The sequence below is a fragment of the Anas platyrhynchos genome, chromosome 4 (genome assembly GCF_047663525.1).
Source record: "Anas platyrhynchos isolate ZD024472 breed Pekin duck chromosome 4, IASCAAS_PekinDuck_T2T, whole genome shotgun sequence".
Lineage (NCBI taxonomy): Eukaryota > Metazoa > Chordata > Aves > Anseriformes > Anatidae > Anas > Anas platyrhynchos.
The window spans coordinates 29588491-29615516 of NC_092590.1; the positions used below are offsets into that span (position 1 = coordinate 29588491).

The 27026-nt window shown below is 39.8% G+C and overlaps 1 protein-coding gene across 27 annotated transcripts in view; it reads right to left on the bottom strand.

The window, feature by feature from the left end:
- Positions 1 to 27026, bottom strand: part of PALLD (palladin, cytoskeletal associated protein) — a 192978-nt gene that overhangs the window by 27322 nt on the left and 138630 nt on the right. For 24 of the 27 annotated variants that reach the window (XM_021271780.4, XM_072037295.1, XM_013098598.5 and 21 more), the window contains one exon: positions 10321 to 11016. The exons of the other annotated variants lie outside the window; for them this stretch is intronic. In XM_021271780.4, coding sequence (XP_021127455.4) covers positions 10321 to 11016 — 696 coding nt within the window. The remainder of the gene's footprint in view (positions 1 to 10320; positions 11017 to 27026) is intronic. 27 annotated transcript variants of the gene reach the window in all.

The following is a 27026-nucleotide window of genomic DNA, read 5'->3' on the forward strand; positions in this document are numbered from 1 at the left end:
ATCAAACCTCATTAATTTCTCTCTCTGTGGGGCTGGCAGGCATAGAGACAAGCAAGAAGAAATAGCTTTGATACACTTCAGTTTGTTTTCTGAGTAAGCCTTCAGGAGAGCCAGGAGTTCCCTAGCGAATCAGGGAAAACAGCCTGGCTGAAATTTCTATCATATGGCTGCAGAACTGTCTAAAAATACTATTCAGAGAATATCCTTTTTTTTTTTTTTTTTTTTTAAAACCAAACCAGAAGAACAGAGATCAGAGAGGTCTGTCAAAGGGCTATACTTAGTTCCATACTTAGTATTTCAACCTTCACTATCAGAATAGTGGAAAAAAGCACATTTCTCAACTTGGCTGATGACATTCAACTTGAACTGCAACTCACTTGCAGGTAACACAACTGTCATTTACAATAATCCTCATAATTAGACTGGAGGTGATCTAATGATGATGAAACTCTGGAAAAATGTTCAAAGCCTGACAGCAATACAAATGTAAAATTAACACTAGCGCATTAATCATCTCACAGAAGAATCTGAGCTTAAAACCTGGACACCAAGGCAATTATTTCCAAAGGAAGATGAGTACAATTCTGGGACACAATGGCATAAGACAATAAAGTTCATTGTTTCCTTTTATCCTTCTTGTTGGACAAGGAGTCCAGTTTTACCACAGCACTTCAAGAAAAATAAAAACAAATTGAAGAACCTGAAAAACAAGAAAACCGTAAGATGGTTTTAAAACCATCTGTAACAAAGTCCCTATAAAAATGTTGGGAAAATCCTGCTTATTTAGTCAGGAAATGAGGAGAATTAAGATGAGAGAGGTGAATCAAACATAAAACATCAGAAAATTGCTGGCATTCAATGATTCTCCACGGCCGCTGAGGACAAGTAGAGAACTTTATTTGAAGACAGACAGAGCTCGCTTTGACAAAAGCAATGCACAATTCTCCTCTCTCCTTTCCTTCACCCTCCAACAATGGTAGTAAAACACTGGAATAAGTTATGTAGGGAACCTAAGGAATTTTTTCTGAAGAACAAGGTAAGCAAATATTTCAGTGATGGCCTGGGGATCCCTGGTAGCATTTAACATGAGAGGCAGACTCCCTAACAACCTCCCAGATCTCTGTGGATGTGCCAGAACATCCCAAGCTTCGCACAGCGGGGCTGGAAGCGCTATCCAAGGCCTGGTCAAAGCAACTTGTCTGAAAAATAGATTCTTATCTCTTTACTTACATTAAGAACCAAGTATTAAGTATTTAAGCATGAAGCAGTCAGTTTAAAAATGTAACTATAAAAATGAATATCAGCCAAAATGCCTTCAAATGCCTTCAGAAGCATGCCTTCCTTGGTTACCCTCATGCTTTCTTCTCATCTCTTCTTGGCAAGGATATCAAACAAAGTTCTGTCAATGCATTTGTGTATTTGTATGTTCGTTTTTTGCCTGATGCAATTTTCAGAGCCTATCGGGAGCATTAATATAGTTGGAAAAGGCATATTTAAAGACATTGACACAACAGCAACCACAAATGTGCAAAGAAATGATCAGCTTTTGAGTACTGGGCTGAAATTCATGTCGATTTTAAGCACCTCTAAAATGGGCATCACTGAAGTCGCTGAGTGCCTGAATAGAGGCATAGATAAAAGCATGCAAGTCTGAATTCTTTTGGTCAGAAAGGGAGCAAGGAAGTTGCTAAAACTCAGGCAAACTTAACTCACACACAGAGATTTTTGACAGCAAATACTTTTGCAACCTTGGCTTGGCACTTCTTCGTTTTGAGTGTTTGCCCTAACATTTGTTTAGAAAGAAGGCCAAACCAGCAGTACTTTTCATGTTTTAATTACACAGAGTGCATACTGGACGCGATTCCCTCTCTTTTCCTATGTACCTTTTAAATGTAAACAAGGGCAACAGGCTGGCTGTTGTTATCCTTCCAAGAACAAATTCCTGTTTGCAGCCAATATGGCTCAGTTTCACAGAAACCTAAATCAATTCTCTGGTACTGGGGTAATGAACAGTAACTTGACTTCTCCTTTAAAACTAAAGTCTTCCAAAAATACAGCTAATTCCTGTAACCATTTAACACATTTTTTCACTTACTGTAAGAACAAAGTTACTATAAGCATTGTAACAGGCCACGAACTTTGAAGTAGCAGCTGCATATTAAAATTGTTTTAGTCTGATCTTGTCATATATACAGCTCTGTTTAGTAATGTGACATTAAATGCACCCAAATCAAGGGAATGCCTGAGGCAGAGTCCTGACTAAGGATGATTTGTACAAAATGAAACAAAGGTAACAAAGTTCAATTATTTCTACCACCCAAGAACAAGTTATGAAACTACCAAAAAAAATAAAATAAAAAAATCATACTTCAGCACTGGATAGGATCAAGACTGACGTGAATAATATATAATCCTGAGCAAGTCTGATCCCTCTTTAGGGCTTGATTAGACAACACACAGAACAAATCACCTACAAAGTGCATGTCTACCACCCAAAATTTATTTTTTTAGGTCTTATCTTTAAAAATGCACCTTTGCTCATTCAAAGAATTACATTTTTTTTTTCATTCTCCTATTCAGTTCCTTCTCTACCTGAGCAAATTACTCTGCTTCATACTGCACTGATTACCACAGATACACAAGTGCTGTTTGCTTTTCAAAAGATGTCCACGTATTTTATATCAATTGAAAAAATACTACCTATTTTGTGACTGGTGATCTCCTCTGCCTTTTGTATTGCTAGCAGCGTGCTTCTGTGATTTCTCCTTGACCCTTGGTTCTAGCTATAGCTATAGCACCCTTGGTTCTAGCTATAGCACCCTTGGTTCTAGCTATAGCTATAGCACCAAGGGTCAAGGAGAAATCACAGAAGCACTGACTGCTCTTGAATGTAGAAAGGCTGGCACAGTTCTTATAGTCCTGAACTCTTGAGAAGAGAAAGGTAACTGCCAGAAGAATGAGAAGTAAAACCTACACTGGTCTGAGAAAAGGTAATATATCAAAAATATTAACTTTAATGGCACATGATGAAATGCTACTGGTTAAGATCTCCACTAGTGTCAAGCACTGTACCTGGTTTTTAGATTCACAGACATTTCTGTAGCATCCATATCTATGTGAAATAAGGAAGTTATAAAATTAAATCCTCAGAAGGAAAAATCTGCAGATCAAAACAAGCTATAAAGCAACAGTGCAATTTGCATTGAAATAAATGAATGGGTACAAATAGCCTCCGTATCTTTTCAGCAGAAAGGTATATGTACTAGTTCCCTTAGTTAAGTTCACTTGCCATCTTGCCACATTCTTAAGCATCTATAACTATCATGTAGAAAAAGAACTAGATAAAAACTGTCTGGAAAATTAAGTCTTCCAGATCTAATGATTGTCAGGAGGTCAGTTATTTTGGATACTGTCTGTGAGTCTCCGCATTAAACTCTTTATCTCTACTTTTAAGCAACTTGAATAGATTAGATCTGGGGCACCACCAGGCTTTCAAAGTTCAAATGGAACAAATATGCATTCATCATATTTCAAAAGAGCTGACACGGATATTCATTTTACAATAATCACTTGCATGTACATAATAAAAAGGTGTTACACTGCCAAAACAAAAACCCCAATATGAGTTGTTCCTTAGCACAACCAACAAGAACTGATATGGTACCACAGATAAACCACACAGGTGCTGGTCTAATAGCCACAAGTAAGATCCAAGCCATGGGGAAAGGAGGTACAACACAATAAATGATGAAGCTTTAAATAAAAGCGTTCTAATGGACAGGAAAAACAGCTTCAGAAAATTGGAGGTTGGGAATGAAAGTAAATCCTAACATTTGCTGGAATTTTTTCAATGACAGAAACACTTGTTTTCAGATACAGTTTCCTGAGCCCCAGGAATAACTCTAGGAATGAGCAGCAGAGAGAAATGAGGTGAGCTCCCTCAGAAGCAGGAAGACACCCTGACTGTTCTCTGTCTTGTGGTGGAATTCTTCATCAGGAATAAATTAATCCCTTCCTACATATCACTAATTTCTCATCAGCTATATTGCAGGTAACCTCAATTGTTTTACAGTTGTGAGAAACACAACTTACAGAAATGGGAAAAGTAAATGTCTGGTCTACATAGGAAAGCAATATATTTTACTCTAAAATGAAAGCTGACGTTTGTACTGACAGACTGTTGAAAGCTGTTAGATATGAACATGGAGAAATGTAGCTTTTCCTCACAGTGGTCACCATCACCACTGACTCAAGGAACAAAAGGGTTACTAAAATATTTGTCTCTTGGTGCTATTTGAGACAGAATTCAATGCACAAGTCACTGTACATAGCTGCAAGAACAGACCATCAGCTCTGATTCAAAGGGGAAAAAATGTGCAGATCTCTCTGATGTTGCTATTCTCATGATTCCCACAGAATCCCTATTATGATTTTGAATCAGAGAATCACAGAATATCCTGAATTGGAAAGGACCCACAGGATCGTTGAATCCAGCTCCTGGCTCCACACAGGACCACCCAAAAATCAGACCCTGTGTCTGAGAGCACTGTAAATGCTTCTTGAACTCTGTCAGGCTTGGGGCCCTGACCACGTCCCTGGAGAGCCTGTCCCAGTGCTGACCCACTTCTGGGTGCAGAACCTTCCCCTAACCCCCAGCCTGACCCTCCCCTGTCCCAGCTCCATGCCGTTCCCTCGGGTCCTGTCGCTGTCCCCAGAGAGCAGAGCTCAGCGCCTGCCCCTCCACTCCCCTCGTGAGGGAGCTGCAGGCCGCCATGAGGCCTCCCCTCGGCCTGCTCTGCTCTGGGCTCAACAAACCACATGATTTAGATTTAAGATTCTGGAGATCACCGAAGCGGCAATTGATTTAAAAATCATGTGCAGTGATAAAAGCAGCTTATTTAATTAAATTTTAAAAGAGGCTGTAGACGATCTTGTCTTCAAAGCCATGTTTTCTTTTCCATCTCTCCTCTGGAAGAGGAGTATTAAGGATCTCCTCCAGAGATGAGGATTAGAGTAAATCTTCTCCAGAAGAGAATCTAGAGTACTAGATTTACATTCAACAATTCTTTATAGTCAGATTTTGTTTCCTGTTTGTGCCTATGGTGATGTTTTTGAAGATATCTACTTGAAGAAAGAGCATCTACCTTAAGAAAAAAAATACAAATGTTGAAGTTCTTTTCAAAAGGATGTATGTATAGCTGACAATACATGTTTTTATACTTAGAAAGTATAAAGGGACCCAGGTTGGATGGCTCCACACCTTTCTGTATAGCAGGATTTATATTCTTTTTATTTCATTATTTTATTTCATTATTTTATTTTATGCTCTTACACAGAATTTGTCTTTTCTGATCATTAAAAAATGTATACCTATTTTGATATAGATATCATTCATTTTTGCTATGAACAGTAAAGACCAGGATCGTCCCCCTGTACTCAGCTCTGGTGAGGCCGCACCTCGAGTACTGTGTTCAGTTCTGGGCCCCTCGCTACAAGAAGGACATCGAGGTGCTTGAGCAGGTCCAGAGAAGGGCGACGAAGCTGGTGAGGGGCCTGGAGAACAAGTCCTACGAGGAGCGGCTGAGGGAGCTGGGCTTGTTCAGCCTGGAGAAGAGGAGGCTCAGGGGAGACCTTATCGCTCTCTACAGGTACCTTAAAGGAGGCTGTAGCGAGGTGGGGGTTGGTCTATTCTCCCACATGCCTGGTGACAGGACGAGGGGGAATAGGCTTAAGTTGCGCCAGGGGAGTTTTAGGTTAGATGTTAGGAAGAACTTCTTTACCGAAAGGGTTGTTAGGCACTGGAACAGGCTGCCCAGGGAAGTGGTGGAGTCACCATCCCTGGAAGTCTTTAAAAGATGTTTAGATGTAGAGCTTAGGGATATGGTTTAGTGGGGACTGTTAGCATTAGGTCAGAGGTTGGACTCGATGATCTTGAGGTCTCTTCCAACCTAGAAATTCTGCGAGTCTATGATTTAAATGTGGACAAAACACTTCAACTCTATGTTTCTGTCACACCAAGTCTGTTTCCTGCACGCTTTTTGTAACCGAAAGCTAACCTGAGTCCAATACATTTACCCAACCAAGGTTTCTTTCTTTAGGTAAAGGAACAAAGAGCCAAGATTTTTACCAACAGTATCCAACAACATCACTGCAGCCAAGTTTTACCTCAGAAACAACTGATGAGTGTTCATAATTCCCTTAAGTATTTAATTAGCTATGGAGCTCCACCAGCACTTCTTGTCTTGCTTAATAACACAACGCTCTGGCAAGATACAAGTTTATCAAATCGGCCCCATCACAAAAAGTGGTGGTTCCTAAAGCTTGTTCAGCTAATACATCGCTACAACACACCCTCGTTTTCAAGCTGTGGCTAACAACAAAGTGGCTAGAGCTTACTGAAAAAAAATGAGATATATTTTATTCAACTGAAACATTTACCATAAAACTGTTAATAAATGTTTAGACTATTTAGAGGTGAATCAGTAGGTACTAACTACACAAAGCTGCTGTCCATGTTTCAGATGTCCAAATGAAATTTAGAAAATTCGTAAGTAGCCGTTCCCATGATTCAGACAAGGCTGTAAGTCTACATGCTGAGAGGAAAAAAAGCAAGCAAAAAAAAAACCAAAAACAACAACCCAACAACATGCACAACGTCTATCTATCAACTGGGAAGAATACGCATTGTATCAAACTGGTTTCAATAATGGCACATGATCTACAGAGTCTAAGGGGCAAAACCAAGGAAAAATTCAACTCTTAGCTAAAATGTTAGCACTGCAATGGTTATTATTTACCTATATTCTGCTCCAACTACAAAAACAATCAGAAGAAAGTAAGAATGTTGCATACTTACTACTGATTTTTTTAAAAAAGATTTAGTCATGAAAAAACACTGAAATGTATGAAAAATAATTATTCAATAAATTCTACAGTATATCAAGACACATAAAAGTAGTCTACAGGATTTCTTATTCTGACAAATAATGGTTTTTTTTTTGTAATTACAGGAGACTGACAAGGCTAAATAATTATTGTTTTCTTTCAGACATTTGATTATGATTGTCAAGGTACTCACGCCCGAGTGAGAAAAAAAAACGACAAAACAAACCAACCAAACAAAAATAAACAATGGTAAAAAGACCATATAATCAAAATACTAGGAGTGAATTACCAACCCTGAAATATACAGACACAGGAAAAATGACAAGAGAAAGGAGCTATGAAAATACTGAAGGCAGACAGGAAAACTGCGTTAAGAGCATTTTTCTCTTAGAGGCACTTGGTACAAAATTGTGTAAGTATCTAAATGCAATGACAGATCCAAGTCTACTTCCACTGAAGTTAAAATATAACAAATAATAAAGTTATCTTCTAAAGAAGAAATCCTACCACTTCAAACACTGTAATTGGAGTCTCTAGTCAAACATGCATCTCCTTTCCATGAAGGGTATTTCAAGCAGTAGCTGGTTCACTTTCAACAACGCAATCATACTCTCAATATCACCACTACATGACAGATTTGAAAGTAGAGACAAAGCTAAATGGCTTGACTAGCTTTTTAGATGCTGTACTGAAGCAAACCCGAATACCTTAATTAATTCCGTGCACCTTGTCTGTTACAGCACGCTGCCAGGTAACAGTATCATCCTTTGCAATCAGTGGATCTGAGATGTATGGAGTACATGGTAAGAATATAGGTATAGGATATAGAACACTGTGAGTGCTCAAAAATGAGAGCATCTCGGAAAGACACATATGTTCAAGGAACGAGGATTTGTGAGGGTAGAGAAAAAGTCAAGGGGAAAGATGAAGCAAAAGGGAAGGTGTGAAAACAACAAATACAGAAGAACTGAAATTGAAGCACAAAGCAGAGGAGACCAAATGACTTGCTTATTTACCTAGCAAGTCTAAAGACATAGGCATTAGTAGCCTCTAGTGAATGTAAAATGAAAGGGGTGAAGCCAGAGAAAAACAGGCAAAGATATATAACAACAGAATTTTTTTCTGCATCAAGAAGTACACCCTTTACCATGTTTTAATGTTATAATTAAGATGACAAATGCTCATTGTAAATATATATACAGATGTATAAATCATACACACAAACACTCAGCACGGTTAACATGACCCAGCTCCCATCTGGATTACATTTCCTGAGGGAATGGCAGGCCAAACAGCCTCAACCACCTTATCGGGCCCAGCTCTGAACCCGAGGCTGCTGTCTTGTCCTGGGGGGAGAGACACATGCACACCCTGTCACACGCACACCCAGGCTGGTGGCTGCTAGTTTTGGGGAAGCATCCTTGCAGAGTGCAGCCTCTGTGTCCAAAGATAAAAGGAAATGAGGTGCACAGCTGAATACCTCAAGTAAAAACATATGCCTGAATGTAGCATAATAGGGAAAGAATCGTAGAATCGTTTCAGGTTGGAAGTGACCTCTAATATCAGTTAGTCCAACCTTTAACCTAGCACTGCCAAGTCCACCACTAAACCATGGTAATAAATTCTACATCTACATGTTTCTTGAAGACCTCCAGGGATGGTGACTCCACCACTTCCCTGAGCAGCCTGTTCCAATGTTGTACAACCCTTTCAGTGAAGAAATTTCTCCTATTACCCAACCAAAACCTTCCCTGGAGCAACCTGAGACCACTTCTCATTGTCTTATCACTTGGTGCTTGGAGAAGAGCCCAATCCCCATCTCGTTATAGACTCCTTTAAGGTACTTGTACAGCATGACAAGGTCTCCCCTGAGCCTCCTTTTCTCTAGGCTAAACAACCCCAGTTCCCTCAGCTGCTCCACATAAGACTTGTTCGCTAGTCCCTTCATCAGCTTCATTGCCCTTCTTTGGGCAAACTCCAGCACCTTGATGTCCTTCCTATAGAGAAGGACAGAAGAGAAGCATAGAGAAGCTGCTCTCCACATTAATGGAACACAGTGGAGGACTGAGCTGTTGCTGTCACCACCACAGCACACAGAAAGGAAATCAAAAAAGAACCCAGTCCTCATGGTTGCCTACAGTGGATTGCCCTAAGCAGCACAACAGCACGTGCCCACAGAGCTATGCAGCTATGTGTCAAATCAGAGGCAATTTTGGGCTTTCTTGGGCTGTGCTTACCTGCCAAGCTGTCAGTAAATCAATCATGCAACTTTCAGCACAGAAACTCAGCCAGTGCAAAGGACACAGTAAGACAGAAGATCATAACTATTACGAGTGCAAGAGCAAACTGTACTATTTATTCATTTTTCTCCCAATTCTGTTTTATGGCCAGATTCCATAATGAGCCATATGACAGAAATCAAGATAAAGAAATGCTTATTAAAGCATAGATATGATTTATTACTCTGATATCTGTCCACCTTCCTCCTTCTCTTCCTTTGCATATCTTGGACTGAAATAACAGAAGTTCCCACCACAACGGTATGTAGCTGAGCAAGTCACCTAGATACTGTAGATATGTTTAGACAAACTTCTAGACAAAGTTATAAATAAGCCTTGGATACAGCTATTCTCATTTTTGTTCTTCAGCATGTCTCTTTGTTCTCTAAGGATGGAATGAGAATCTAGTGCCAGTGGAAAGACAAACTGATCTATGACGGGAGCTGACATGCTCCAAAATACTATTTTGGCCTTTAGGGAAGACAAAAGGGAAAAACAAGTATGTGGAGTTGTTAGGAGGAGGGGTTATGTTTGCTTTTATGCACTTCTTTTCAAAATCCCCTCCTAAACCCTTTTCCAAACTTCCTTAGGGGAAAGAAGGAAAAAAAAACAAAACAAACAACAAAACAAAAACCCTAGGCAAGAGTCAATACATCATTATGACCACTTTGTTGTCAGATGCATACTTTAATACCTTATACTTCAAGTATTGCAAAGCTATAGGGACTTTTGAAAAATGCTCCCTTTACTTTCTCTATGCACTGATGCAATGGGAACATAGATCACGAATATCACTGAATACGTGACTTTAAGAGAGCTGGGTCATGGGAAGGGTTTTCTCGGATCTCCTTCCGCTTTTCTGGGCATGCAGAACCTTTTGCTGCTGCTTTCATAAATTCATCAACTCCAGTGTAAAACCTTAGATTTTCCTCTGTTACTCCTACTGTAATACTCCTTCAGAATCTCTTTTCTGTGATAGTTAGAAAACCGTACCTAATCTCCAGCACAGAGCCATTTGCAAACAATTAACATCTCTCTCTCAGCTGGCAGGTAACAGCAAGGGGCCCTAGAAAAGTATAAAATGAAGCAAGTGCAATAATCTTCAGTACAATCTTCAGTACAGTCAAACTTAAGGAGCTCATTAGCTAATACTTACGGAGGTGTCACTCCTTTCGGGAGGCCTAATGCGTTGACAGAAATGGGTGGTGGCTGGGATGGCAGCATGGAGCTGAGAAAAGCTGCTGGAGACTGGCCGGAATTAGGAAATCTGGGAGTTGGAGACAGGCTGTGGGAAGGTGAAGAAAGTGAAGGAAGAGGAGGAGGTGGAGGAGGTGGAAGTGGAAAGGAATCACACGCCGGATATGTTGCGCTTGGACTAAAGACAGGCGGAGGCGGGGGAGGAGGGGATGGAGAAGAAGGAGACCATCCGTACTCCCCTTCTGGAGCAAACTGCTGAGAGAAAGGCGGAACAGGCACTCTCCCAAACTGTTTCTGGGAAGCAGTTGGAGACATAGGAGAAGGCAGGCTGGATGTAGATGATCCTGAAGAAGGAGTCACGTAACCTGAAGCAGGGCTGATGTTCTGAGCAGCAATAAACTGCTTAGGTCGAGCGTAGTTGAAGGAGCTGGAAGACTGCATGGTTGGGGAAGTATGAGAGTTGAGAATACTCATTGGCACAGGAGAGACAACAGACTGGCTGGACTCAAGCTCCTGGAAGGAGGGGGGAGGAGGAAAGGAAGGAGATGAAGGAGGGTGCTGATGGTGCTCAGGTTGCTGCTGGTGACGATACCACTGGCCACTTTCTTGCTCCAGACGAATTTGGTTCTGCAGCTGCTGTATTTTTATAGGATCCCTGTAGGAAGGAAAAATAGACAAAAAGATGATCAGACATGCAGTGCTGGCTGCAAGGAGGTAAAAATTCCACTCAGCTGTGGTCTAGAAGAGTCAGAAGCCAGGGAAAGTTCAAAGCATTTGCATATCTTGAATACCCCTACTTTTTCAGAGCTAAAACACTGTTACAGAAGTCCTTTTTTTTCTGTTCAAAAAGGGGGAAGTGTGTGTAAAACAGAAGTCAACAAAACTTTCACTGCTTAAAAATGGTACACTATAAGACAATTTGAAAACATTTAGCATATTTTAAAAGAGCGATCCAGTTAATGTAAGTAATGTTGATGATCTTAGAAGTTTCATTTCATTTCTTGCCTATTTCATTCGATGGCCAAGTTCCCATAATACGCCTCACATATTTACCCAGTGACAGCTTCAGCTTTGATTTTCGCTGTAGCCTACTTGTGCAGATCAGACAAGCCTAATTACTGCCACACTTTTAATGAGCTACTTGGAGAAAATGAACTAACTTCTTTGTTACAATCATCCATGTACCTGTAGATGGGCAAAGAACACTTCCAGGAAAAAAATATAACCTAAGGAGATGGTGAACTGAGTTTCCATACGTATCTAGCCCCACTTTTTTACTTCTTTTTTTTTTTTTTTCAGGTTTTGTTCTTAATTGTAGGTTCTGAGGTGTATCTTAATAGGTACTGACTACAGCCCTAAGGATTTCCTAATTGCAATACTATCAGCTCAAATGGAAATGAGACTTTCCTTTAAAAATGCAGACATTCTCTAGCAGAACAATAAAGAATTAAAAACAAACAAACAAACAAACAAACAAAAACACACAGAAGCATCCAAAATTGTTAATTAAGACAAAAAAGGCATTATGTTCAGCAATGAAGCAAACGAGAGCATGCACTGCCTTTCCATCCACAAAACATTAGTTTGAATGACATTGTGACCTTTCTATTCACTGCTCCTTTATAATGCTCCTGTCTCTCGGTTTAAAGACACTGCAGCAGTCTCTTCTAACTGCTGTTCTGCTGAAAGAACAGGAGTGCACTGTAAGTAAGGGCCCTATGAAAACGGAGATCAAGTTTAACTGTGTGGTCTCTCAACTTGAAATTCATCAGACTGACTTGCTTAAAACTTGTCACGTTCCAGCTGGAAAGCATAACTTTATCTCAATACTCCAGATGTCTACGAAGCTTCAGCATATGCACGTATACCTTTTCTGTATATTTCATACATAAATACTTTATTATATACAAGTGTGTCATTGTTTATGTATAATTTAGGTCTTTTAAGCAGAAATTTTAGAAGCTGTCTGCTTAATGCATGGCATATGAATGTATGATTCTAGCACAACAGTATACTGTTGTTGGTAGCAACAACATTGGAAATGCTACTATCATATTTTCCATTCTAAGATTAATTTTGATATTCCAACCATCCACATTTCCCAGAAAATGTTTTCTGACAATAATTCTGCTTATGATCTCAGGCCAAAGGAGATATTCTAGATAAAACAGGGGAGTAAGGCTGTTTGGGACAGAAAACTGAAAAAACAGTCCTTTAACAGTTGCTTTTTACCGTTTTCTTGGACTAAAGATAAATCATCTAGCTACATAAGTTACCTCACCAACAATACATATTTCAGTACTTAAAAGGAGATAAAGCTTTTCTGATTCTTTTTAATTGAGTCAATGATATCAGTACAAATGCAGTTCAATTGCAGACTTTTATACTTCATTTTTTGACAATAGCCAACTTGAAATCCATCACTCCACAGGGCATGGGTGGGACCTCAGTCTCCAGTTTTTACAGAACTATGTAAGAACCTCCTTTCCCTACGTGGGCTAAAGCAATAGTGTTTTTTCTTTCAGTTCCCATCATCATTTGATTCTCTTGGCTGATGACAGAAATACTTGGTGTCACCTCTGATTGAGGAAAGTCCTGTAACACTGCTACTTTCAGCTCCTTCTGTTTCTTTAGTCTGACTCTTTGCAGACCTACTGTCCAATGCCTCTAAAATCATTTTAAAATACTTTCTCTTCCATCATAACACTCCCACCCCCCATAATTTTTTTCTTCATTACAGAGAGGTTAAGGTTTAAAAAAAAAAAAAAAAAAAAAAAAGGGAAATTTAGTATTGTAAATGCTGTGTTGAATATAGAAAAAAGCTAGCTGTCTCCAACGCTCCTGTTTACCCAACATATGCTAAAAGCAAGTCAGAGTGTCTTGTCTTGGGACTTTTTTTATTTTCATTGCCAAGTCACATGGCTGCGTGCCCAGCCAACAGCACAACACAAATGACCATCTATGGCCCTGTCAATGGTAAGTAAGCACACTACTACAGCGCCTGCCACCGAAGCGCTGCTGTACCAATCTGGGCAGCAGCAAAGACCAGATTCAGAGTATGACTACAAAAGGTCGGCAGGCAAACATGAGGTTCCTCTGCTCTCACACTAAGCTCGACTTGAGGCCACAAGAATATGCGTGCCTGTGAGTCAGGGTTTATTAGCTTGGGACAACACTAATTCCATTTGCAAAGCCTTCTATCGGCTTAGGGTCCAGACAAAGCAAGTGCAAATCTGCCTAAAAAATAACAAGCAGACATAAGCGTTATCACATCAATCCATGTAGCAGAAAAAATAAAAGATCTTAAAGCAAGTTTTCCTGTAGAAACACACGATCCTTGTTTGTAAAGGGATGTTCTCCACCTCAGAAGCTACTCTTTTAACAGCAGATGCTGCCCTATGCTTATTAATTTCTTGAGCAGATGTACCCTAGGGATGTGTCATTATGAAGAAGGAAAAAAAAAAAGAGAGAAAAAAAGAGATTAATCAATTCACAAGTGTCACCTTGCAATGACATTAACAGCAGGGGAAGCTCTGCACAGGTCAGTCACTGAAACTCTGCTGTGCCATGGGTATAAAGCGTCCCAGCAGTCAACACTGTGCAATGCAATCTGTCTGTTGTGTTGCCCTCATCAGTAGTGAAACAAAGATAATTAAAAAAAAAAAAAAAAAAAAAAGCTCAGTTTTGGATGAGATTACAGGAAAAATTAGTTTAATTGTAATTACATCCTCTTTCCAATTAGCTGAAATATGTTTTGTAATCCAAGTGTTTTAAAGGGCACACATGCTCTAAGGGAACGCATCAAGCTTGTTTAAACAACAGTGAATAAAACTCATTTTCTCATGTGGATCTTTCAATTTTACCAAGTAATTATAACAACATAAGAATGAACAGTTAATTTTTTTTTTTTTTTGAGGGGGGAAAATTTGATCAGTTAAAGGCAGAAGAAAATAACAAAAAATCCTAACTAGGGTAAAGCAAATCCCGAGAACTTTCAGGAAGTCACTGCAAAGCAAACCAAGCAGTAGATAAATATTGTTAAGAGGCCTGCTTCCATAGCTGTGAATACTTTCTTCAGTACCAAGTATTCTTACCCAAGATTTTCATACAACATTTCAGACATTCTAACAGATGTTTTAAAACAGTTAAAGAAATGCAAAAAGTAGAGTAGTAATATTTTAGCTGAAGCAGACACTAGTTGCAACAGAAGGAAAAATAGCATTTATGGAGTTATGATTCACGGTCCAAAAACGTACAGATTTACTGTTCACAACACTTAATCTTTTCTTATCAGCTCCTAGAATGGGAAGGCACAGCCCTTGCACCTTCAGTTATATGCTTGTGTCTCTTTGTTTTCTACTTATTATAGATTTCTAACTGTGAAAAGCAGTTGGTGACTGAGGAGGAGGAGAACGATCCAACTTGTTCAGCAGTTAAGAACCAGGATTTCTGCGTGCATCACTAGCAACACCCGGTGCAACAAGACGTGACAGTAAATGGAGATACTCTTGGAGCAGTGTCAGTTTTCCTTTTCTTTATGACACTAAATACTGAATACCTAGAATCAATTTGGGGTATTTCCATACTGCCTCCTTAGGAATTCCTCTACTTACCGTGAAGGTGACTTGCAAGATGCAACATGACACTTTCCCAAATATTTCTGTAACCTCGTTTTCCTCTCTGACTTCTCTTAGAAGCTAACAACTGAACGAAGATACAGCAACTAATATTTTTTTAATTCATCAATTGGCTAACTTCGTGGAAATTCATGCTTGCTAAATTTTAGGGAATTGAAAACTAGAATATAAAATCCATCAGGAAAGTCAGAATTTCCCTTGCCATTAGAGAAGACAGTGAGTCTCCTCTTACTGTGTCAACAATATTCACAGCAACCTCCAAGCACAGCAGGAGGCTTGCTACTGCTGTCAGGGATTTATGCGTTTCCTCAAAGCCAACACAACTACAGCAGCAAAGACAAAAGAGCATGGAGCATCAGGTATCATAAAAAATAAGATCTATTTTTTTTTTTAATTGTAGGAAGCTAGGCTCCAATTTAAAATCTGCAGTACACTACAAATTCGCACTAGAAAGGAAATATTTCAGACCAAGGAGAGATAGTAAAAATAAGGAGGCCTGAGTTGATTTGATCCTGCAAGTCACTTTTCCAACTGGACCTTAGCTTCCATAGTCAAATGAGTTATATGAACTTTATGATCCTGTTATTAGACACCTGGATATCTACTGCTAGCAGCTCACTGCTAACATTGTTATTACTGACCCACAGGTGCAATGTGGCAAAGTGCTCTACCTGCTAATGCAAATAGAAGTTCTGGCTGGCTGGACTTTAAGCTCACCATAGGAAAAAACGTCGTATAAAAATTCATTTAAACTATTGCTCACAGTGGTGCAGATACATGTAAGAATGTTTTTGAACAGTACTGTCTGTAAAGGCCATGCTTCCTAGAGATTTGGCACTGTAGGGTCACAATCCACGGTGACAACAGTATCCTGAAGAAACTGTCCTTTAGCACTGCTCTCTCCGATGTGCCATTCTCCCCAGCTGCCAGATCACGTATATAATGTTCACTGCCAGCATTAACCTTATGCAAAAATGCCTCAAGGTTAGCGTTAACAGACTGCCAGAAGCAGAAACTGGCCATGCTCTCACTTGGGTCATAGCACTGGCAAATCATGCTCGCTCTTGGTGCCAGTGAAAGGTTTGCCATGTGCAGGGAGATGACTGCTGAGGGGACCACAGTTCTGACAGAAGTGGAAGGGGCAAGCGTCACTTGTCAGTGCCTGCCCACTGCACCTTGCTTCATTTCCAGCCTGGTTTCCAGTCCTCTTTTATTCCACGGCAGCAGTCTGGCTCTGTGTCCCCCTTCTTTTTTAATTCTTCACAGCTAAGTCAAAAAACTAAGTGCTAAACAATGAAAGGAGTGAGCTAAATACTTACGTTTGAAAACAGACACTCAAAAGGAAGACTAGACACATTCATTTTTTTGGTGATTCACTACAGAATACTGTGTTTTCAAAAGCAAAACACTGATTGCATGGAAGCAGAGCAAACAGATATCAGAATATTCTCTGATGATGCTGGTAAAGATGGCATATTTTAAGGGTAACAGTTACTCGAGGATTCATATTCTGAGGTATGCACTTGGTTGGAATACAGTAGGCGGATTTTTCTTTTTAACCCATTTTAATTTTTGTCTTCTTCCTGATACCTTTTTCTACCACGTTATTTTTACAATTAATAGAGCTGTCCTTTGAGAACTTAACAGGCAACAACCACTATCAGAAACTGTAATCCAAGGCCAGGCCAAGGGCTTGGATGTAGAGCTATGAAACAGGGGAGGTGCAGGAGATAGGCAGAGATGGTTGTGTATCTCTGAAAAAGGCTCAGGAGGAACTGACCAGTGGGTTGCAGAGTACATGACAGCAGATGACATTTTCAGGGTGGAAGGAATCCTTCATATTGCAAGGTCTCCATCAGGCTTATTCCCAGGTTCCCAGTATGAGGATATGTACCAGCTTTATGATTATCTTACATCTCTGTGTCTGTGAAAAACATTACGATTCTTGGAGAAAAAAAGCCCAAAACATCCTCTGGGAAGCAGCCTACTATTTGCAGTGCAACCATCAGCTCCTTACAGATCTCTTTGGTTTTTTATATCTTGAAGAAAGAGGTTTTTCTCTGCCTAGGTGGACAGTGCTGTCTGTGCTAAGGACAGATAATGGCAAGCAGCTGAACTGAGCTGACTGAACTTGGTGGTGCTGGCTTTGGCCTTCTCACTAAGCCTGCGGTTCATGATACTGCTAGAGAACAGCGGCTTGATGCTGCTTGTTCTACCCAGTCCTGGCATCCAAAGTGATCCAGAGGCACAACCTGCTCCCTGTACCTTTTAAATGCAAAAACTCTTAAGAAAGCCACTCCCACCCAGACTGTCTGTCTTGGGGGAAGGTTTCTCCCAGGGTGGTGCCTGCTGCCCAGGCCCTGACAGCAATCAGCCTTGCACACAGTGAACTCTATCCAGGTAGTGTCTGCCACAAAGTGCATTCATGTTTCTTCAGTGTTTTACAACACAGTATGTGAAATAGATTGAAACCAACCACCACAGGTAAAGAACCAAGGCTAACACATTTTCTCTATGTTATAACTTTTTATATTTCCTGATTTGGGCCCTCCTTGGTCCTCCCTCATCATCTTAACAAAAGAAATGGGCAAATGAAAAGCAGATGAAGAAAAGTAATTTTTGTTTGAAAGAAAGGCTCCTACATATCATGTATGGGAGAACAATGGGCTCACTTCTGCTCCAAATCATTCCTGAGTGAAAGCAGACCAGCCCCTTCGTGTCCTTCCAGTAACCTACCCTTTGAGGAGCAGATGGTGCAGTTCAACAGAAATACACTAGACATACCTCTGAAAGTACAGGGAGACTTTGAATGAAAATAATCAGAATTAACCACAACTTTAATAGCTTGGGCTAGTTTTCTAAATTAAGATTTGAAACTAATGCCAGAAAAACTTTGTATTTTGGAATAACAACTGCTCATCTCCACGAAACCTACATTCCAATGAAGCTCTACATGTAGCTTCTAACTAAGTGTCACATAATCGTGCCAGAGCTCTACAAGAGCAATCAGTCTGTGTGTTTGCTTCTTTAAGGCACCACCATGCTGTATCGAGAGGCAAGGCTGTTCTCAGGTAATACTGACTTCCATGCCACTCAACATCTATGTTCAGATGTATTTCTTCATGTATGTAGATATCGCAGACTCACAGAATCATTCAGGTTGGAAGTGACCTCTAAGATCAGTTAGTCCAACCTTTAACCTAGCGCTGCCAAGACCACCACTAAACCATAACACTAAATTCTACATCTACACGTTTATTGAGGACCTCCTGGGATGGTGACTCCACCATTTTCCTGGGCAGCCTGTTCCAATGTTGTACAACCTTTTCAGTGCAGGAATTTCTCCTAATTTTCAACCTAACTCCCCCCGGTACAACTTGAGACCATTTCCTCCCATCTTACCACTTGGTGCTTGGGAGAAGAGCCCAATCCCCATCTTGTTATAGACTCCTTTAAGGTAATTGTACCTTACCATGGGGTCTTCCCTCAGCCTCCTTTTCTCTAGGCTAAACAACCCCAATTCCCTCAGCCAGTCCTCATAAGACTTGTGCTCCAGACCCTTCATCAGCTTCATTGCCCTTCTCTGGACGTGCTCCAGCACCTCCATGTCCTTCGTGTAGCTAGGGGCCCCAAACTGAACACAGTATTCGAGGGGTATACATATATATAGATACAGATATTTATAAGATCTAGGACGGAGTATTTTCCACTATGATTTATTAGCATGAGAACGCTCTAAGATGCAGTTAAGACCACTCAGGCTCCTTGGCAGCCCAGCTGGGCAGCTGGCAGGCAGCGAAGGAATGGAAACTGGAAGTGCTGGGAGCCGCTGTGGTTCCCTTCCTACATCGCGCTCCCAGGGCTTCTGCATCTGTGGCTGTTCGGCAGCTGGCATGGCAGACTCACCAGGTTAAGCTACCTCTTGAACACACCGATTAACTTGCTTTCTACAACCACATTTTGTGTCTTACTGGTATAAATGGTACTGTTGGAACTGAATGATTTGCTGAACTTCTGATGGTTACTGTTTTGGAGATTGAAATGCACTGAATGCTTTGGGGAGGCTCATGCAAAATTTGACAATAGTTATTAATTCTGGATTTTTTTCCCTGATAAAATTGCTAATATAAACTTTTCCACCAGACATATCAATGCCTGAGAATTATTAAAAACGAAAATATCAACTTAAGCTAGCAGCGAATGAATTAAACGAAAATATCAACTTAAGCTAGCAGCGAATGAATTAACAGCTGCACTGAAAAGAAATACTCAGAATACAAAGGTAATTCCAACTACAACTGTGTCCACTGAATACTTATTCGACTTCAGAAATGTTAAAAGTGCTTTTTTAAACAACAAAAATAAACAAAAAACAACACCTGCAAGGCATTCAAGACACAGGCAGCCCTCATGCTGTCTTATACAAATACATTTACCCAAGCATTAAGCTCCCTGATGCTGATCCCTTACAAATATGAGAAACAAACACAGACTGTTTTACAACCTGCAAGGGTTCACGTTTATGTAAGAGTGGAAATACCTGTTAAAACAAAAACTGAGGAAGGCCAGAGGAAGGGGAGAGGAGGAAAACCAAAAACAGCACCAGTTTGGGTCCTGCCCTGCAAACATGCCAAGATACTTTTTGTCTATGATGAGAGATTTCAGGGAGGCTGCAGAGATGCTATTACAATTTAATCTTTGTGCTGAATATCTAGAGAGCTATAACTAGGAACCATCTCCACCAGCTGCAACCTTTTAACATTTTTATTGCTTACCCTTCAAAGCTTAACAAATTGACAATGCAGATTCACAAGAACTGGAATTTTTCCTTATTTCATGTCACTATACAGCAGTGTTTATAGTTATCTTATTTCACTGTACCCTAATATACTCTGAGGACGATCAGCCTGGTTTTAGGGCTGACACAGGTACCATTTATGAGCATTCTCTGAAACTAAGCCTGACTTTTCATCGGAGAAGCTTTGTACATGCAGACGATAAATGTAAAATGTCTGCATCATGCCTGCATTGTTTGTGAACTCACCTTTAAGGAAATCCTGCTGTAATTTGGCTGTTAAAAGCCTGTCTATCCTAACAAGTGGCAGCTGTGGCTGTGCCCATTTTCCATTATTGTTTGATTATCTGTCAAAGACATCAAGGTAATTTCTGTACTAAGGGAACTAACAGCAGGGATAGTGCCAGTAGTTCGTGAACACAAGGCGGCTCCAAGCAATTCTTCTGGAGACAGGAACCTTTTCCATATCTCTGTAACACTGCAGGGACATTTTTCAAAACATGCACCAGTAAGATAACGCATTTACCCTGGGTACAGAAAGAGAGGAAATTGTGCTCTTGTGCACACTTATTGTTCCAAAAAGTCATAAAGACACAATACAGCTTCAGTAAGAAAGCTAAACTTCATATCTGCACTAGGGTTACACCACAAGAATTGGTCTGGTAAAGGAAGCAGAAAGTCTGTTATTAAGACGTAAATTAGTAATGAGGGATTAATAGCAGCACAAGTCCCAGATTGCAGCTCAGTTTACCCAAACTGTAGGAAATCATGACTTGAAATGCAGCAATGAATTAGCCTGAGAATGCACAAACAGGTCTCTGGCTCTAATTGTGCCAGACCACATGGAAGGTTACATTCTGTGCTTGCTGGGATATATCCAAAGCAAGTATGCAAAAAATAACATAAACTTCAACTTTCAAAAACTGCAGCAGCCTAAAACTCGAAGTGAGCTGAAGAAGACTGACAGCCATTCCTCCTCTTCTAGATGCAGTACGATACATTTTTTCAGTGCTGCACATTTTTTTTTTAATTTTATACTTTTGATTAACAAGATACTTTACAAATTATGAGTATTGGCCACCAAAGTTGGGAATTTAGTTTATTTTTATGCCCAGCCCCAAGTTACAGCAGGTTCAAAACTGAACCTCCATCCTTTCAATACCTGTCAATTATCTGTTCCTTGGGTTACATGGAAAGACAACTGGACTGTAGTATTAAAATAGCTACTTTGGGGAGTCAGAAAGAGCATGTTTTTTAAAAGAAAAGAAAAAAGTAAAGAAAAAAGGTAGGAAAAAAAAGACGTGTGATATTACAAGAGCACAGACGTGCTGTCAATTGTGTCTTTGGGAAAATGAAAACTACGCTTTAAAACTACTTGAAGAAATAAAGGTCATTTTACAGCCTACATTCTAGGGCATTTTCCCAGCTATTTTGTATTCACAAAGAAAAACAGTTCTGACATGTGAGCAGGTTACTGCTTCATGTACGTCTCAGATATTAGCAGCTGATGCATCAGTATTCTGTTTTACTGGAACTCATTGAAGCTATTGCACCCTCAAAATAGCACATATAAAGGAACCATTGGAAAGAAAAAGCAATGCATAAAAACTGGTATGTTTTTAATGTGAAATAAATACGTAATTTTGAGATCCTCCCACCATGACGATATAAGGCCTTTTAGGTGTCAGCACCATCTTCATATCACAAAGTTCTGCTGTTATACCGTTCTTGCTCAATTCCTTCCATATGCACAGAAATAACCCATAACCAACATACACCAGCTTTTATGGCAGAAGTAACAAGTGCTGTAGACAGCGATAATCATTCAGCCTGGTCCACAATAACTCTACAATATTACTCACAACTTCTGCTTCATTTAGTCAATCAATGTAATCCTAATGCAGTCATTTCTTATGCAAGACCCAGGGAAGGGCTCTATGTCCCTGTCATGCAATCTAGGTTGGTAATGTTAATGAAAGTTATGGCAACGGAAAAAAAAAAAAAAGAAAAAAGGATATACTTAAAAGGATGAACAATCGTGTAGTCATTTGACATGCTGCACACCTCCCAGTGAATCTGAATTTACTGCTGTGTAAGGGATTGGTATCATCTAGAGACATTTGGACATCTATTGCAAGAATGTTTCCTCACAGGTGCCTTCTTAGACAGCCTTTTTAAAAGCCCTGGTGAAGGATATCCCATCCACTAACTCTAGAAACAGCAGACTTCCACTGCCATTGCTCTCCAGCACCTGGAACAGGCACCAGGTTGCTGGCCTCACACCTTTCCTAGCTGCTCGGCTCCTGCTGGAGCCATGAGCTTGTTCAGGCACGGACAACCTGCCTGGCCTGTCTTCCACAAACAGGCCAGTTGAAATACAAAGCCTTGGTTAAGTGAATTATTCACTTTATTGGGAAAAATATATATATAAAAATACCCCAAGTGTCCTCAGTGTTTGCACACAAACATTTCCATGAGGAGTTGGCAACTGCTCAGTCTATTCATGCCCAACAGATTCTCTGTGGGCCGCAGCAGTCACAGAGAAGGAAAACGCCAGCCCAGACTGGCAAACGAGCAGCAACAGGGTATCTCAGCAAAATGAAAACACTTGCAAGTGTGGCAAGATGGACCTTAGGACAGCTGTAGCAGTTGGAAGACAGAACTCTTTGTAGTCTTGGCTACAACAGCATGCATAACTTCATCTGCTACTGTAGACTAAAAACATCTTTTTGGTTTATCACCTTTTTTTTTATTCCTATCAGCAACTTGCATCAGCTTCAGCGATACTTGCCTGATGAACACTTCTCTGACCTATTTTGCAGCAGGAGTAATCTTTTAAGATATGAATATTCAGCCAACTTGATGGATTACCTTTGAAAATAAAATACAGTATACAGGGTGCTGTCACTCTTACCTGGCCAGATGTGCCCTTTCAGGGGCGTGAGGTATTCTGTTCATTTTTAGAGGCATTTTCCCCAGTGTATAATAGAGATTTAAAAAATGCCAAGTCCCAAAAAGTCGCAAAATCAACTGGTGCTTATTACAATTGCTTGATAAACTTAATTAAGATGTCTTCAGCAAATCCTATTGAGAAAGTAGACATGCAGGCTTACTCCTTGACTGAGCTCTGCACCTCACTGTAACTTCCTCACTGCTTGTTACAAAACAAAAAGCAAACACCTACCAGCAGAATTACTGAGCAAAGACCTTGCAGAGTACACAGATGCCACTGCAGTCAAAATCTATTTTACAATATTCCAAATTTCCTCTGCTCCTAATCAGATTGAGCAGACCTGACCAGGATTACTCCCTTTATCTATTATCACAAAGCAGAGTGACCATCTTGAAATAACACACATTTGGACACAGATGCTCAAGTTGAATTAACTTCTTGTGCTGGCAACACATCGTTTTAAGTAATATTTTCCTGGTAAATATATTAATTGATATTACAGTGCAAATTTAATTTCTTCTTCAACTGCTAGCTGTACAGTGTATTCTGGTAAAATGCTTAAAAGGAATACTTTACAGATAAATGACAGGGCATGTAATTGCTTTTGAGCATTTGAGTGGGAATACATTCCATAAAGAAGATTCATATCAGAGGCAAATCATTTCTCAATTTATCAAGTAACATTGTTTATGGAAGGCTTATGCAGTATGGACTTCTTCCCTGAAGTAAGCTATGCATTGCATAATTCCATACAAAAGAAGGAATTGTACAGGTAAACTGTGTGGTAATAAACATCTATTGTGGCCAAATACTATGTTAGTGATGCTGAATGGCAGGTCAGCTATATATATGTAGCTGACATATAGCCATATAGCTGACACATAAAAGCTATACAGCAGATGTACAAACTAGCATGAGGTATCAATCTAAGTCACGCAATCTAGAAGGCATTTAAAAGCAAGTATGCTGACCACAACAGGCTAGGCTCTGGCTTTACATTTTGTGTAAGTCTCCATTTCTGGAAGGTCAAATACGTGTTTCTCTAATCAATCTCTGCATTTAACTTATTGGTTTTCTTGAAAAAAAAAATGTGTAAGTGTATAAAATACTGATGCATAGTATATTTTAAAATAGGGTACAATGCATACTATGTAGTATTTACACGTTCAGAGTCAATGTATCCTAGACATTGATTTTACTATTCTATACACCACAGTACAAATTTTACTATTTGTTTGCCTGCAGATGACCTCCAGAATTCAATTAGTTCCACTCCTTCATCTGTTCTGCAGTAAAAACCTCCAAGATGCAACAAACGTGTCTTGTTCATCTTCAGTTTGATCACGGGGTAGTATGTAAAAAGCTAGGTACTAAGAAAAAAGTATTCTTCAAGGTTTAACCCCAATATATCTCACAAGTGTGAAGGATGATTCTCTCTATGGACTCGTTATTTTGAGAGTCTTCTCATCTGTCTCCCTGCCTCTTCCCTTGGGCTACCACCACTTCTTCACCACCCTTTTGCAAGGTGCAAAAGTGCTACCTAGGTGTAAGACAGTAGGCCTGTGACTTCACACTGTACTTCACCTCGTATGCCATATGGTAATTCTTTGTAGAATGAGGAATCATCAAAGGCCAGAGAGACCAGACAGCATACTGAAGTATTGCAGTTTTTGCCACATAGGGCAATATTAAAAATAAGGCAAAGTCTTAAACTGGTCTCTAACCAGTTGTGCAGTGTATCAGGGAGAGTGGGTACCCAGATCCACAGAAAGACTGAGCTGCTCAGTATTATTGTTTGGAAGAACAGAAGTGCAGTTCCCTACAGTCATCCTCTTCTGCATGCCAAGACTCTAATGAGCCCTTGCACTTTGACTTACCACATTAATTGCATTCTCACGCCCTAAAGGCAATGTTGTCTGAAGCTGCACATTTTTAGGTCATTTCATAAACCTTCAGAGACTGCAGTTTTCCAAATGGATTTCAAGACTTCAATATGAAAGTTACTTAAATAATAACTAATCTGCAAGGCCTTAGCTTTAAAAATGGGGAAATAAACTTTGCTAAGCAAGAATTGATAGCACATAATTCTTGCTGTACACAGTCCAGGCAATACTTCACACATTAGTTATGTCTGATCTTCTACACAAGGGAGAACTTTTGTCCTCAAGAGCCCAATACTAGAAATGGCATCTCATGATCCAAGGCTTATTGTTTTGTTTAAGTTTGTCTTATGTTCAAAATCTGATATTTGAAATTAAGTGGAATCTGTGAGGCAAAAGGTCCGGCTTGATTAACATACTTCATAATTGCAGGAAATGTTTTTTGACCCTTAGTTGACTCAAAATTTTTTCTCATGATTATTTAACAGCATGATCTACTTCCCTAATGAATCATTCAGAATGAATGAGAAAAGATTCACATTCTTGGAAATAGCAACAGAATCTTGCAATCATTCTGAAATCCCCTATATATTAAATAGCTTTATATTTTCAAAACAAGCTCCAGATGTGTAGAAGAATTACTCTTGATTTGTGATAGGCCTAGAAGATCATTTACCTTTTCTTTCTGGCCTTGCAGCACTTTAGTTTGCTGTCATATTGCTCTAATTCTTCTAGTTGAAAGGAGACATGTAGGGGAATGTTCTCATCCCTTCTTTGGTATCTCACTTACACGAGTAGTACAGTCTCCCAGATAGTCAGGGAAGCCTCCAGAGTGCAGTTCAGAGCGTGTAAATTAGATGCTAAATGTCAGAACGCATGAATACCCTCTTAAAAGAAGCATCCTCAGAAGTCATCCCAATAAAGCACATGCTTCGAAACGAAGACAGGCGAATCAGATCCAGGCGGAAAACATACAAAATGTCCAACACACCCTCACTGGTGCAGATAAAAATAACGCTATCCAACAATTCTTTCCCTTGTCCATAGCTTAACAGCTCATGAGTCAACTGCAGATCCCACAATACATCACACTGTTCCACAATCACAATGGGCTCGCTCGCAAAGGTTAACATTTAATTTATTCTCAGCAGCTAACAAATGTACTCAGCTACTTTTGCTGGGGAATACTCTTTCAGGCAGACTTAGTATCAGGGAGGATCCATAGTTCCAACACCACCACACCCAGCTAGGGTCACCATGTAGGAGGAAAATTAACAGAAAAGGTCAAATTGTTCAACAGCATTATGAAGTAACATTGTTGGAGGCAGGAAGAAATCTGGTGATTATTTATCAGCACCATCAGCTGTAGAACAAAGATTTGAACAGAAACCAGGCAAAACAAAACAAAAAACCCTACCTCAATAAAAAAGAGACTTCAGTAGTGCTAAAGAAAAGTCAAAGAAGGTAAGATCATCACCATAAGATATGCCAGAGTGGTTTTAATAAACATCACCAAAAAAGCACAGTATTGCTCTATATTCCATAGGAAGAAGAATGCAGATACTTCAGGCTAGAAGACTGGACTGGAATGTGTATGTCTGGATTGGTTTTAGTCACATAGGTTAAGCGTGAGGATATCTGCACTGCTAAGACACAAAGATTCGGATCAGTGTAAATAACCTTTCTGTACTTTGAATTCTTTAAACATTCTAATTCAACTGTGTTGCTGATTGTTAAGCAATGCTTTGCAGCACAGAAATACATATACTGCAAAAATAAATGCTAAAAGACACCCTAGAGTCTTGTTATGCACCAGCAGCAAACTTGGTATTTACTTTTCCCAAGTCCAACCTGTTTTATTTCAATAAGATGCCCCCAAATCTTTCTATAATTATTTCCATTGCATATAAACATAATATCCTGGTATTAGTAAATTAGCTTGGCTAAATATAGCAAGAAGCACTCATGTTTTATGGGGGCATTTTCTCTGGTATGCAGCTAATATAAATAAAACAAGCGGAGAGAAGCTGGCGGTGTTCCACGGACATTACATCACTTTGCCTTAATAGGAAACCTCTCTGCAACTTAACATCTTGCTTTAAACACTCAGAAGTGTCCACAAAGTCTTCAGCGAGGATCATCATATAAGGCCAGCAGTTGGCTGGAAAAGGACTAGAATATACAGCTGGGGCTCTCGGTGCAATGCTGAAAAGAGGACCTCTAATGAAGACCGCCTTTAAGTTGTCACCAACTGCACGGCAACAAAAGATGCATGTGAAATTCTAGTAAAAAGCAAGGAATCAAGTTCTAATTCTTGCAACTTTACTTCAACAGGCTCAGGATTTTCTCTAGTAACCTTAGAAAGCTGCAAGTGAAAAAGGCAAGCCTCATTCCCTGGTC